Source organism: Ranitomeya imitator, chromosome 1, assembly GCF_032444005.1.
Source record: "Ranitomeya imitator isolate aRanImi1 chromosome 1, aRanImi1.pri, whole genome shotgun sequence".
Taxonomy (NCBI): Eukaryota; Metazoa; Chordata; class Amphibia; order Anura; family Dendrobatidae; genus Ranitomeya; species Ranitomeya imitator.
The window spans coordinates 5,048,005-5,063,256 of NC_091282.1; the positions used below are offsets into that span (position 1 = coordinate 5,048,005).

Consider the following 15,252-nt stretch of genomic DNA (forward strand, 5'->3'; position numbering starts at 1 on the left):
TGCTCTGTGTCCAGTATACTGAACGGACCGATGAGCGGCACCGAGACCCTGATCACCCATCTCTGACTGCACCAACACCTGCTCTGTGTCCTGTATACTGAACGGACTGATGAACGGCACCGAGACCCTGATCACCCATCTCTGACTGCACCAACACCTGCTCTGTGTCCTGTAAACTGAACGGACCGATGAGCGGCACCGAGACCCTGATCACCCATCTCTGACTGCACCATCACCTGCTCTGTGTCCTGTATACTGAACGGACCGATGAGCAGCACCGAGACCCTGATCACCCATCTCTGACTGCACCAACACCTGCTCTGTGTCCTGTAAACTGAACGGACCGATGAGCGGCACCGAGACCCTGATCACCCATCTCTGACTGCACCAACACCTGCTCTGTGTCCTGTATACTGAACGGACCGATGAGCGGCACCGAGACCCTGATCATCCATCTCTGACTGCACCAACACCTGCTCTGTGTCCTGTATACTGAACGGACCGATGAGCGGCACCGAGACCCTGATCGTCCATCTCTGACTGCACCAACACCTGCTCTGTGTCCTGTATACTGAACGGACCGATGAGCGGCACCGAGACCCTGATCACCCATCTCTGACTGCACCAACACCTGCTCTGTGTCCTGTATACTGAATGGACCGATGAGCGGCACCGAGACCCTGATCACCCATCTCTGACTGCACCAACACCTGCTCTGTGTCCTGTATACTGAACGGACCGATGAGCGGCACCGAGACCCTGATCACCCATCTCTGACTGCACCAACACCTGCTCTGTGTCCTGTATACTGAACGGACCGATGAGCGGCACCGAGACCCTGATCACCCATCTCTGACTGCACCAACACCTGCTCTGTGTCCTGTATACTGAATGGACCGATGAGCGGCACCGAGACCCTGATCGTCCATCTCTGACTGCACCAACACCTGCTCTGTGTCCTGTATACTGAACGGACCGATGAGCGGCACCGAGACCCTGATCACCCATCTCTGACTGCACCAACACCTGCTCTGTGTCCTGTATACTGAACGGACCGATGAGCGGCACCGAGACCCTGATCAGCCATCTCTGACTGCACCAACACCTGCTCTGTGTCCTGTATACTGAACGGACCGATGAGCGGCACCGAGACCCTGATCATCCATCTCTGACTGCACCAACACCTGCTCTGTGTCCTGTATACTGAACGGACCGATGAGCGGCACTGAGACCCTGATCATCCATCTCTGACTGCACCAACACCTGCTCTGTGTCCTGTATACTGAACGGACCAATGAGCGGCACCGAGACCCTGATCATCCATCTCTGACTGCACCAACACCTGCTCTGTGTCCTGTATACTGAACGGACCGATGAGCGGCACAGAGACCCTGATCAGCCATCTCTGACTGCACCATCACCTGCTCTGTGTCCTGTATACTGAACGGACCGATGAGCAGCACCGAGACCCTGATCAGCCATCTCTGACTGCACCAACACCTGCTCTGTGTCCAGTATACTGAACGGACCGATGAGCGGCACCGAGACCCTGATCACCCATCTCTGACTGCACCAACACCTGCTCTGTGTCCTGTATACTGAACGGACCGATGAGCGGCACCGAGACCCTGATCGTCCATGTCTGACTGCACCAACACCTGCTCTGTGTCCTGTATACTGAATGGACCGATGAGCGGCACCGAGACCCTGATCGCCCATCTCTGACTGCACCAACACCTGCTCTGTGTCCTGTATACTGAACGGACCGATGAGCGGCACCGAGACCCTGATCACCCATCTCTGACTGCACCATCACCTGCTCTGTGTCCAGTATACTGAACGGACCGATGAGCGGCACCGAGACCCTGATCGCCCATCTCTGACTGCACCATCACCTGCTCTGTGTCCAGTATACTGAACGGACCGATGAGCGGCACAGAGACCCTGATCGTCCATCTCTGACTGCACCAACACCTGCTCTGTGTCCTGTATACTGAACGGACCGATGAGCGGCACCGAGACCCTGATCACCCATCTCTGACTGCACCATCACCTGCTCTGTGTCCAGTATACTGAACGGACCGATGAGCGGCACCGAGACCCTGATCGCCCATCTCTGACTGCACCATCACCTGCTCTGTGTCCAGTATACTGAACGGACCGATGAGCGGCACCGAGACCCTGATCACCCATCTCTGACTGCACCAACACCTGCTCTGTGTCCTGTATACTGAACGGACCGATGAGCGGCACCGAGACCCTGATCACCCATCTCTGACTGCACCATCACCTGCTCTGTGTCCTGTATACTGAACGGACCGATGAGCGGCACCGAGACCCTGATCACCCATCTCTGACTGCACCAACACCTGCTCTGTGTCCTGTATACTGAACGGACCGATGAGCGGCACCGAGACCCTGATCATCCATCTCTGACTGCACCAACACCTGCTCTGTGTCCTGTATAGTGAACGGACCGATGAGCGGCACCGAGACCCTGATCGTCCATCTCTGACTGCACCAACACCTGCTCTGTGTCCTGTATACTGAACGGACCGATGAGCGGCACCGAGACCCTGATCGCCCATCTCTGACTGCACCATCACCTGCTCTGTGTCCAGTATACTGAACGGACCGATGAACGGCACCGAGACCCTGATCCGCCATCTTTGACTGCACCAACACCTGCTCTGTGTCCTGTATACTGAACGGACCGATGAGCGGCACCGAGACCCTGATCATCCATCTCTGACTGCACCAACACCTGCTCTGTGTCCTGTATACTGAACGGACCGATGAGCAGCACCGAGACCCTGATCGTCCATCTCTGACTGCACCAACACCTGCTCTGTGTCCTGTATACTGAACGGACCGATGAGCGGCACCGAGACCCTGATCACCCATCTCTGACTGCACCAACACCTGCTCTGTGTCCTGTATACTGAACGGACCGATGAGCGGCACCGAGACCCTGATCATCCATCTCTGACTGCACCAACACCTGCTCTGTGTCCTGTATACTGAACGGACCGATGAGCGGCACAGAGACCCTGATCCGCCATCTCTGACTGCACCATCACCTGCTCTGTGTCCTGTATACTGAACGGACCGATGAGCGGCACCGAGACCCTGATCACCCATCTCTGACTGCACCAACACCTGCTCTGTGTCCTGTATACTGAACGGACCGATGAGCGGCACCGAGACCCTGATCATCCATCTCTGACTGCACCAACACCTGCTCTGTGTCCTGTATACTGAACGGACCGATGAGCGGCACCGAGACCCTGATCACCCATCTCTGACTGCACCAACACCTGCTCTGTGTCCTGTATACTGAACGGACCGATGAGCGGCACCGAGACCCTGATCACCCATCTCTGACTGCACCAACACCTGCTCTGTGTCCTGTATACTGAACGGACCGATGAGCGGCACCGAGACCCTGATCGCCCATCTCTGACTGCACCATCACCTGCTCTGTGTCCTGTATACTGAACGGACCGATGAGCGGCACCGAGACCCTGATCATCCATCTCTGACTGCACCAACACCTGCTCTGTGTCCTGTATACTGAACGGACCGATGAGCGGCACCGAGACCCTGATCACCCATCTCTGACTGCACCATCACCTGCTCTGTGTCCTGTATACTGAACGGACCGATGAGCGGCACCGAGACCCTGATCGTCCATCTCTGACTGCACCAACACCTGCTCTGTGTCCTGTATACTGAACGGACCGATGAGCGGCACCGAGACCCTGATCACCCATCTCTGACTGCACCAACACCTGCTCTGTGTCCTGTAAACTGGTTAGACTTCAGCCATATGATATGTTTTACAAAAATGTCCACTGACAACATATAGGCACTTAATGCTTAATACCACAAATTCGACCCCCGGGAACAAGAGGTCAAATAACGAAAAGATCTACTACGTTAAAATATTGAATTTTTATTTAATCATAAGTACAAAAAAAGGAAAAGCAGAGATGCCTAAATAGGGGACACTGGGTGTGAATAAAAATGAGGTAGAATTAAGATAATTAGCAAGAAGGTATCACAGCCAGAAATGTTTATATATCCAATAATTGGATAAATGGAAATAAATGAATGGCACACGGTAAATGAATACTATACACACCGCAGACTACACTGGTATTTTACACCATGATATGCCCATAAACTGGAGGTTTTGACAAATGGTATGTCACGATATTATATGAAATGAAGAAAAAGAAAGTGGCAGCACTCACCGATCTTCTTATGCAGGTGTATTTATTTGGTAAAAGTCTTCACGGCACAGGGGTGTGTAACATAGGGATGCGGGAGCAGAACGACGGCCGTTTCGCGCCGGTCTGGCGCTTCAACGGCATCCCTATGTTACACACCCCTGTGCCGTGAAGACTTTTACCAAATAAATACACCTGCATAAGAAGATCGGTGAGTGCTGCCACTTTCTTTTTCTTCATATCCACGCTCTCTGGTTTTCTGGCTATAGCACCCGGGATCGGGGGATCAGCTGAGGCTAATTAGCCTGAAGCGGAGGTAGTCAGCTGCAGCGGTGGTGCGGTCAGCTGTGCTCTCGTAGATGATATTATATGAAAGCTTGTCTTGTCAATGCATGTGGGGGAGTTTTATTGAAGGAAGGTATTTGCGACTAGGCTCAAATCTTCCACTAGCAGACACTGGTTTAGAAGTTTCCAGAATCCATGGAAGTCATTTGTTCTAATATGATAAGATATTGGGCTAATGAGTTAGGCTAGAAAAAAGGAAAATACATATTCTTTATGTCCAGCGACGGATCTGTTAACCGCTGTAAACATGAGCTTCTAACTCCATCAGGTAAAAAAGTAGGGATTTCTCTGTAATTACGCATCACACATAGGATATATTTGATCTCATTAGAATGCCCATGTTAATACGAGATGAATGCTGGGTTTGTTATGACTATGACATGTTCTGTAGCGGAGTTACAAGCATTAGAGAAATTTAAGTTAAAGTTAGTTTAAACTGAGGAGGTAAGAGGTACGGAGTAAACCAACCCCTTTCTGTGATGTCACAGGCTGCAGCTATAAGTTTTTGGCCAGATCCCAGCAGTCAGTCTATCTGCTGGAGCCTATGTGAGTCTGAGTTTTACCTGGGAAGCCCTGACTGTCAGTCCCCATGCATTGGGACATCTGGGCTGTGCATGCAGCATGGTTTTTTGCCTGATATGAACTGAGAACATGTGAGTTGTACCTTTTCTTATTTAATCCCTTTATTTTATAATTACCTTGTACATATTTTCAATTGTCTCTTATTGTAACATCTTTATATGACCGTTTATAAACACTGCCTGAAACTTTTGACGGAGTATAATATTTAATACTAGAGTCGTACTTCATGCTCTAAAACGTACCCTGTCTCCTGAAGGGAATTACGCTACTGTTTTGGGTTAGCTTCAGACCCGTTTAATCGAAGTTGGTGGCAGCAATACCGTGTGCCGGCCTTTGGGTCTCGTTGTAGCGACTGCGGCATTGATAATTATTGTTCCTGCCTGAGTGGGAGTAGTTATCGCGTCGCTGCAGTGTGCCCAATAGCCAGTACATAGCAGGCAGCCTTTCTGATGACTAATTACCCCAGGTGCAGTACTTAATCTGACCTGACCGTAAGGGGGGTGCCAGAGAGCTGCAAGTCTTAAGTGGAACTGTAAGCGGGATATACATAAATCCCTGCAGTTCGTGGTATATTGAAGAGCAGTGGGATACCTAGAATAAGCCCCTGATGTAAACTGAGAGATCAATAGCCTTGTGTGTGTTTTTTTCATCACATTGTGGAGTGGAGGGATAACTAAGATAAGCCCCCCTGCACATGTGATAGCCGTCTGTTGGCCTAAAGTCACCCCGATCCGTGATGTGGGGGTGATTGTCACGGTGTGAATCGTGACAAATTGGTGGCAAGGCGGTGGGATATCTTAGAGCATTAGTGATTTGGTTTGAGTAATCATTCCTCTCACTAAAAACTTGCAAAGTTCTTGCGAGGACTCTGCGCAAATAAGTTTGGAGAACGAACTCAGTGTTTATTAGTCTTGAGACAATTGTGTACTGGTAATTATCCCCTCCCTTTCTCTTTGTTTTTCTGTCCTATCTTTTATTTGGCAACCATGGTTGTGCTGGGAGAAACCTTTTATAAGAAGCAGTCCAAGGACACTCTTATGGCCTTGTGCATATCACAGCAGATTGACTGTGCGGGCAAGACCAAGGCTCAAATGGTCACTGAACTCGTGCAATTTGAAGCAGACCAAGCCAGGCCACAGAGGCCGCAGAAGCCAGCACAAGCGAACATGGTGCTGCAGCAGAGGTCCAACCACTGAATGCCGGCCCGATTAGCAACCAGGGCAAATTGGACCCCAGTCTGATGGCGGTCTTGGAACTACTCCCCGCCGATGACCGTGATGGACGTCGGCAGCTGATCCAGCAATACCAAGAGCGGGAGTACCAGCTGCAGATGGCCCGACTGCAAATGCAGGGGTCGTTCCAGTCCAGCTGTGAGCCCAGCGGCGCTCAGACACCGAAGCCCCGGCCCGAGCACTTTTCTGTGATGGAAAAGGACGGGGACTTGGACACATTTCTGCAGGCCTTTGAAAAAGCCTGCAGACAGTACCGGCTGCCTACAGATGAATGGGCCCGATACCTGACACCAGGGCTGAGAGGCAAAGCTCTGGAGGCGTTTGTTGCCCTCCCTCAAGAACAAGATGGAGACTATGAGGCCATCAAGCAGGCCCTGATAGCAAATTACCAGCTTACACGAGGTGTACCGTAGAAAGTTCCGGACCCTCCAATGTGGCCCACACGACAGTTACAGTGATGTGGCGCATGGACTGGGGACCCACTTTGACTAGTGAACCCAAGGACTGTCAGTGACCACCTTTGCACAGCTGCGAGACCTGATGATCAAAGACCAGTTCTTAAATCTTTGCCCAGCTGAGGTGCGACAGTTCGTGATGGACAGAGAACCCAAAGACGTGACGAAAGCAGCGCAGATTGCCGATGCCTATGAGGCCAACTGTAGATCGGAAGTGCGGAAGCCAGTCACCACCAGCTGGAGAGGGGGTAAGCCTGCATCCAACGCCAGTACCCCTGCCAGCCAACACACCAGAGGTCCTGGCCCCGTGGCCAACAACACCAGACCTACCACCGAACCTCGCCAGTGTTACCACTGCAAGCGGCCTGGTCATATCAGTACCCACTGTCCAGACAAGCAGAAGAACCTCCCAGCCGAGGCCCCAGGGCCTAATGCAGCAGTTCTTATGGTGGGTGGTGTGGTTGGGAGGGTGTGTGACAACATACAGCACGTCACGGTGGGAGGCCATGTTGCTACAGGCCTCAAGGACACCGGGGCTGAACGAACCCTCATCCGACCCGAACTGGCGGCCCCTGAAGAAATCATTCCGGGGAAAACCCTAACTGTCACTGGGATTGGGGGCATCAGCTGTCCCTTACCGATGGCCTGGGTTTATATTGATTGAGGTGCCGGGAGCGGGGTGAAGGAAGTGGGGCTGTCTGATAATTTGCCCACTGATGTTTCTTGGTTGACTGATTTGGGGAGGATGGTTGCATACTACGTTCCTGACACCCCTCCCCAATCTACTAAAGAGGGTAACGTTAACCCTGATGATGATGATGATGGGAAATCGCATGTGTTACCTGACCATGCTTTATCTTGTAATGATGCATCTAATAACCATTTTTTTCCCTAGGATTGATGGTGAAAATGTTGTACCTGTGCCAACTGAACCTGATAATGATTTTTCTGTAAAGATTAATGTGTCCATAGGTACAGGCGTGCCCAGCCACGTCGCTCTGCGGAGTGAGACGGCTGAGGAACCCCTAACAGGGGCAAGTGTCGGTGCTACAGGAAATGGGGAGATGCATGGGAACCGTGAGGAAGGTGATGACATGAAAGTGACCAGTGCCACCGAGGAAGGTAACTGGCCCATAAGTAGCATTGCCCCTGGAGTGTTGGAGTGGATGGGGAGGTAGAGCCCATAGCAGCGCCGGCTGATGGGTCTCTAGAAACCCCCGGGGAGACAGCCTACGTAGCTGCTGTCACCCGCAGTCAGAGTGCCCGGAACGCAGTTAACTGTCGGCCTTCCGGACCCTCCTCAGTCATCAGTGTGACTGAACCAGAGGTGGACCCAGAGCAGGTCCAAGAGGGTTCCCGTGGGGAAGGGACCCTGACATCGCTTCTGGCTTCCCCTAGCCAGGAGTTTCAGGCCGCACTGCGCACAGATGCGAGCCTAGAGAGTTTGAGACAACTCGCCGAGACGCCCACCTCCGAGACTCATAAGGAGAGGGTGTTCTGGGAACGAGGAAGGTTATACCGGGAGACAGTACCCCCGGAGAATCGCAAAAGGAGTGGTTGAGGGAAGACAGCTGGTTGTCCCGCAGCAATTCCGGGGTGAGTTGTTATGGATTGCCCATGAGATCCCGCTAGCTGGACACTTGGGGATCAGCAAAACTAAGGCCCAGCTGTCTCAACACTTCTATTGGCCTAAGATGGGGACAGATGTGTCAAACTACTGCCGCTCCTGTATCACTTGTCAAAGGGTGGGGAAGGCGGGGCCTGCTCTTAAGGCTCCCCTGATCCCTTTACCAGTGATAGAGGAGCCTTTCCAGAGAATCGCGGTGGACATTGTGGGCCTGCTGGCCGTCCCCAGCAGTTCTGGAAAGCAATACATCCTTACTGTGGTAGACTACGCTACCCGGTACCCAGAGGCAGTAGCTCTGTCGTCAACTAGGGCAGATAAGGTGGCGGATGCCCTGTTGGCCATCTTTTCACGTGTAGGATTTCCCAGAGAAATGCTTACTGATCAAGGGACCCAATTTATGTCTCGCCTAATGGAGGCTCTCTGTAAGAGAATGCAGGTGAAGCACCTGGTATCGAGTGCGTATCACCCACAGACCAATGGCTTGTGTGAACGCTTCAATGGTACCCTCAAACAGATGCTACGCATGCTGGTTGAGACCCAAAGGCGCGACCGGGAGCGGTACCTCCCACACCTGCTATTCGCTTACCGAGAGGTTCCGCAGACCTCGACGGGGTTCTCCCCCTTCGAGCTCCTGTACGGCAGGCGAGTCCGGGGACCCCTTGGGTTGGTAATAGAATCCTGGGAAGAGGAGCCGAACTCTTCTGAAGTGTCCATAGTGGAGTATGTCATGCGCTTCCGTGACAAGATTCAGACCTTGACGCTGTTGGTGCATGACAACATGACGCAGGCTCAGGCTGACCAGAAGCACTGGTACGACCAGAACGCCCGGGAGCGGACCTACCACGTGTGTCAAAAGATGTTGGTGCTGGTCCCCGTACCAAAGGATAAGCTTCAGGCAGCCTGGGAGGGCCCGTACGTCGTCCACCAACAGCTCAACCCGGTCACCTACGTGGTCACGCTTGACCACGCTCGGGGTAGGCGAAAGGCCATTCACGTCAACATGATGAAGGCTCATCACGAACGTGAACCTTTCGTCCTACCGGTCTGCAGCTTGCCCGAAGACGGGGAGGAAGACACCCTCCTGGACATGCTGGCCCAAGCCAAGGCCAGTGGGTCCATCGAGGACGTGGAGGTAAGCACCTCGTTAACTGAACCACAGCGGTTGCAGTTGCAAACCACACTGGAACCCTTCCGGGTCGTGTTCTCCAACCGACTTGGGAGGACTGAGTTAGCAGTCCACGAGGTGGACACCGGGAATCACGCCCCACTACGGCGAACACCCTATCGAATCTCTGACCATGGGCAGCAGGTTATGCGCGAGGAGATCGATGAGATGTTACAGCTGGGGGTGATTCGACGGTCCAAGAGCGCGTGGGCTTCACCTGTAGTTCTCGTGCCAAAGATGGACCGGACCACCCGGTTCTGCGTGGACTACAGGGGGCTCAACGCCATCACAGCCTCTGACGCGCACCCAATGCAGCGCATCGAGGAGCTGCTTGAGAGGTTAGCTGGCGCAAAATACCTGACAATAATGGATCTGAGTAGAAGATACTGGCAGATTCCCCTGACCCCGAGGCGCAGGAGAAGTCCGCCTTTATCACGCCCTTCGGACTGTACGAGTCCACGGTCATGCCCTTCGGCATGAAGAATGCCCCTGCCACTTTCCAGCGGATGGTCAACCTCCTGCTTCAGGGACTGGAGAAGTACGCCGTGGCGTACTTGGATGACATTGCCATCTTCAGTCCCTCCTGGGAGGAACACCTGCAGCATCTCGAGGAGGTGCTCAGGCGAATTCACCAAGCAGGACTGACTATCAAACCCGGAAAGTGCCAGATGGGCATGAGGGAGGTCCACTCCCTGGGACACCGGATAGGCGTGGGCACCATGAAGCCAGAGCATGGCAATGTTGATGGGTTGGCCCACCAGGGTGAACCTGCTGAGGTGCGCATGTAGGAGCACCATGAAGTCCTGCCTCTGTAGCGCACACCAAAAGGGGGAGGTGTCACGATATTGTATGAAATATCATAAGTTTAGTTTCTCTGCCAGCCCATAGAGGGTGGGCGGCGACCCCCCCTTCACTCTGTGTTTAGCTTGTCTTGTCCATGCATGTGGGGGAGTTTTATTGAAGGAAGGTATTTACGACTAGGCTCAAATCTTCCCCTAGCAGACACTGGTTTAGAAGTTTCCAGAATCCATGGAAGTCCTTTGTTCTAATATGATAAGATATTGGGCTAATGAGTTAGGCTAGAAAAAAGGAAAATACATATTCTTTATGTCCAGCGACGGATCTGTTAACCACTCTAAACAGGAGCTTCTAACTCCATCAGGTAAAAAGTAGGGATTTCTCTGTAATTAGGCATCCCAAATAGGACATATTTGATCTTGTTAGAATGCCAATGTTAATACGAGATGAATGCTGGGTTTGTTATGACCATGACATGTTCTGTAGCGGAGTTACAAGCATTAGAGAAATTTAGGTTAAAGTTAGTTTAAACTGAGGAGGTAAGAGGGACGGAGTAAACCAACCCTTCTGTGATGTCACAGGCTGCAGCTATAAGTTTTTGGCCAGATCCCAGCAGTCAGTCTATCTGCTGGAGCCTATGTGAGTCTGAGTTTTACCTGGGAAGCCCTGACTGCCAGTCCCCATGCATTGGGACATCTGGGCTGTGCATGCAGCATGATTTTTTGCCTGATATGAACTGAGAACATGTGAGTTGTACCTTTTCTTATTTAATCCCTTTATTTTATAATTACCTTGTACATATTTTCAATTGTCTCTTATTGTAACATCTTTATATGACCGTTTATAAACACTGCCTGAAACTTTTGGCGGAGTATAATATTTATTACTAGAGTCGTACTTCATGCTTTAAAACGTACCCTGCCTCCTGAAGGGAATTACATTACTGTTTTGGGTTAGCTTCGGACCCGTTTAATCGAAGTTGGTGGCAGCGATACCGTGTGCAGGCCTTTGGGTGTCGTTGTAGCGACTGCGGCATTGATTATTGTTCCTGCCTGAGTGGGAGTAGTTTTCGCGTCGCTGCAGCGTGCCCAATAGCCAGTACATAGCAGGCAGGCTTTCTGGCGACTAATTACCCCAGGTGCAGTACCTAATCTGACCTGAGAGTAAGGGGGGCTGCAAGTCTTAAGTGGAACTGTAAGCGGGATATACAGAAATCCCTGCAGTTTGTGGTATATTGAAGAGCAGTGGGATACCTAAAATAAGCCCCTGCTGTAAACTGAGAGGTCAATAGCCTTGTGTGTGTTTTTTTTCATCACATTGTGGAGTGGAGGGATAACTAAGATAAGCCCCCCTGCACATGTGATAGCCGTCTGTTGGCCTAAAGTCACCCCGATCCGTGACGTGGGGGTGACGGTCACGGTGTGAATCGTGACAAATTGGTAGAATAAAGTTTTTAGTGTAATTTTTTTTACCTTGGGAAACCGTGGCCTTATGGATCCTGTGGACTGGTCATCTCAGTGTCCCCCTTACCCTGACGCATGATTTCCCGCCAGCTTCTTCCGCAGGCGCTGCAGTCATTTTTTATAATTCCCACTATTCTAGTCTGCTTTGTGATTACTTTTAATAATTGTTCAATAAAAGTTCTCTTTATATTCACTGATCTCCTCTTCCCTTTCCCTCATTGTGTGTCTACTGATGTGAATTATTATTTATTGACTCTCCAGATGCCCAATAGTAATGATCACTTGATCTGCATCCCCTGGGTCATCCGAAACCTCTGCTCAGCAATGCTCCCTACATTCAGGGAGACCGGATATAAAATGGCTCTGCATTGTAAGTCAGGGGTTGTGGAAAGCTGGATGAGCTGCCCCATAAGGACTGTAATGGCATCTGCTAGTGGCCGTTCTGTAATCTGTTACCTAATAGAGATAAATAACCTGACAGGAACTCCTATGGTTTGTTTTCCCCTCCCAGCCGCCTGTCTCACTTCTCCATTTCGCTCTTCCTCCCATTCAATTTCTCTGTCCACCTCCTCCATCCTCCCCATTTTAATGTCCAGCTCCTCCTCCCTTCCGATTCCTGTGTTTGCCTCGTCCTTCCAGGTCCCTTGGCCCACCTCCTTCCCACTTCCTCTGTCCACCTTCTCCTCCCTCCCGGTTTCTCTGTCCGCCCCTTCCTCCCTCCTGGTTTCTATTCTGTGTCCACCTCCTTCTTTACCCCCCTCCCCTCCTGGTTTCTCTGTCCACGTCCTCCTGCCTTTCGATTCCTGTGTTTACCTCCTCCTTCCAGGTTGCTTGGTCCACCTCCTTCCCACTTCCTCTGTCCACCTTATCCTCCCTCCCGGTTTCTCTGTCCGCCTCTTCCCTCCTCCCCGTTTCTCTGTCCGCCTCTTCCTCCCTCCCGGTTTCTCTGTCCGCCTCTTCCCTCCTCCCCGTTTCTCTGTCCGCCTCTTCCTCCGGGTTTCTATTCTATGTCCGCCTCCTTCTTCCCCCCCCACGGTTTCTCTGTCCATGTCCTCCTGCCTTCCAATTCCTGTGTTTACCTCCTCCTCCTCCGTTCCACTCTTCTGTCCACCTGCTCCTCTCTCTCAGTTCCTATGTGAATCTCCTTCTCCTGGTTCCCTTCTATCATTACTTTTATCATCCTCCTCCTCCTTCCTCTTCTGTCTCACTTCTCCATCTTGCTCTTCTTCCCATTCAGTTTCTCTGTCCACCTCCTCCTTCCTCCCGATTTCTCTGTCCGCCTCTTCCCTCCTCCCCGTTTCTCTGTCCACCTCCTCCTTCCTCCCGATTTCTCTGTCCGCCTCTTCCCTCCTCCCCGTTTCTCTGTCCGCCTCTTCCTCCGGGTTTCTATTCTATGTCCACCTCCTTCTTCCCCCCCCCCCCCCACGGTTTCTCTGTCCATGTCCTCCTGCCTTCCAATTCCTGTGTTTACCTCCTCCTCCTCCGTTCCACTCTTCTGTCCACCTGCTCCTCTCTCTCAGTTCCTATGTGAATCTCCTTCTCCTGGTTCCCTTCTATCATTACTTTTATCATCCTCCTCCTCCTTCCTCTTCTGTCTCACTTCTCCATCTTGCTCTTCCTCCCATTCAGTTTCTCTGTCCACCTCCTCCTTCCTCCCCATTTTTATGTCCAGCTCCTCCTCCCTTCCGATTCCTGTGTTTACCTCGTCCTTCCAGGTCCCTTGGCCCACCTCCTTCCCACTTCCTCTGTCCACCTTCTCCTCCCTCCCGGTTTCTCTGTCCGCCTCTTCCTCCCTCCTGGTTTCTATTCTATGTCCACCTCCTTCTCTCCCCCCCCCCCCCAGTTTCTCTGTCCCCCTTTTCCTCCCTCCTGGTTTCTATTCTATGGCCACCTCCTTCTCCCCCCCCCCCCACCCCCCCAGTTTCTCTGTCCGCCTCTTCCTCCCTCTTGGTTTCTCTGTCCATGTCCTCCTGCCTTCCAATTCCTGTGTTTACCTCCTCCTCCTCCGTTTCACTCCTCTGTCCACCTGCTCCTCTCTCTCAGTTCCTATGTGAATCTCCTTCTCCTGATTCCTTTCTATCATTCCTTTTATCATCCTCCTCCTCCTTCCTGGCTCTTCTGTACACCTGTCTTGCTCCCAGCTCTTCAGGACTGTCATCCAGTCATCTGCTGCCTGGTTCTACTTCTGTCCTCCTCAAGCTCCGGACTTCTCTCCTGTGGCTGATCTTTTCCTTCTGTGCTGGAGACTGTTTTCTCACAGATGTCACTGAGGAGCAGGCTTCTGGTATGTACTGGTACGGATGAGACATCGCACGTCAATAGTGTGCACCTATCCCCGGTCTGTGTGCATTTGGACAGATTGTGTGATGTTAGAGTTGGATTTTGGTCATGGACAGGTTTCAGGTTGTCATAACCTGAATGTGAGTGACAATATTGCATGCTATGGTTGATCAATATGTCTCCAGCTCATTGCTCTGGTTGATCATTGTGGCTGGTTTCTCTGGTTAGTCGCATTGATCACTGGTTTCTTGTTTGTTCCTTCAGAGACCTTGTCATCAGCCAAGGAAGAGAAGCTGGAAATTCAGCAGACGCTGGACCAGACATTGGTGGAGCTGAACAACATGTAACCTGCAGCCCGACAGATCCGGCTGTCACAGTCTCGGGCCCCATTCATTAGCCACTCGCACAATTGTACCCCATGAATATTGTCTCACGCTGTCACTGTCCCTGCTGCCCAAAATGCCTGATTCTACAGAGATGCCCAACCATGAATGATACATTCTCCATGGCCTCCCTTCAACTCCATCATTTCCAGATGCGGAAACAAGAAGAAAAAGATGTTTTGGAAGATCTTGGCTTTTCACTATGACTTTAATATGACACATGATGTGTGCGCCATGATCGTGTGATGTACATAGGATCTGTGTACCCTAATAAACCTGGTGCATGAACTCATCACGTGTTCTAAGGTTCTCACGAGGGACTGCTCCTCCGACTTTTCTATAATAGAGGAAAAAATGGTGTGCACTCAGGTCTAAATTACGAGGTGCTGGCGTAACGGACCTAGATGGCCGCAGAGCTAAGTAATAGAAATTCACCGCACACTCTTAAATGCTGGTTTGCAGACGTGTATTTACACTTTTATTCTAAAAGTTGTTTCAGATAGAAAAAATAAACCACAAGCAGTGTAGAGATAAAGTAAGATACAACAACCCAACGTTTCGACCCTCCTGGGTCTTAGTCATGGGGTTACTTGGTAGGAGATGTAGGACCCTTAGACTTAGGGTAACCGAAACTGCTGAAGGTGTGGTGTCCAGGGTGATAGAGCAGCGCATCCGCTGATCAGACAGCCG

The 15,252-nt window shown here is 51.5% G+C and overlaps 1 protein-coding gene across 6 annotated transcripts in view; it reads left to right on the plus strand.

Annotated features, from left to right (window-relative positions):
* The window catches only part of LOC138657981 (tropomyosin beta chain-like), a 118,429-nt gene extending 103,575 nt beyond the window's left edge, over positions 1 to 14,854 (plus strand). For all 6 annotated transcript variants that reach the window (XM_069745568.1, XM_069745578.1, XM_069745610.1 and 3 more), the window contains exon 9: positions 14,444 to 14,854. In XM_069745568.1, coding sequence (XP_069601669.1) covers positions 14,444 to 14,526 — 83 coding nt within the window. In that variant the 3' untranslated portion in view covers positions 14,527 to 14,854. The remainder of the gene's footprint in view (positions 1 to 14,443) is intronic.
* The last annotated feature ends 398 nt before the right edge of the window (positions 14,855 to 15,252 follow it).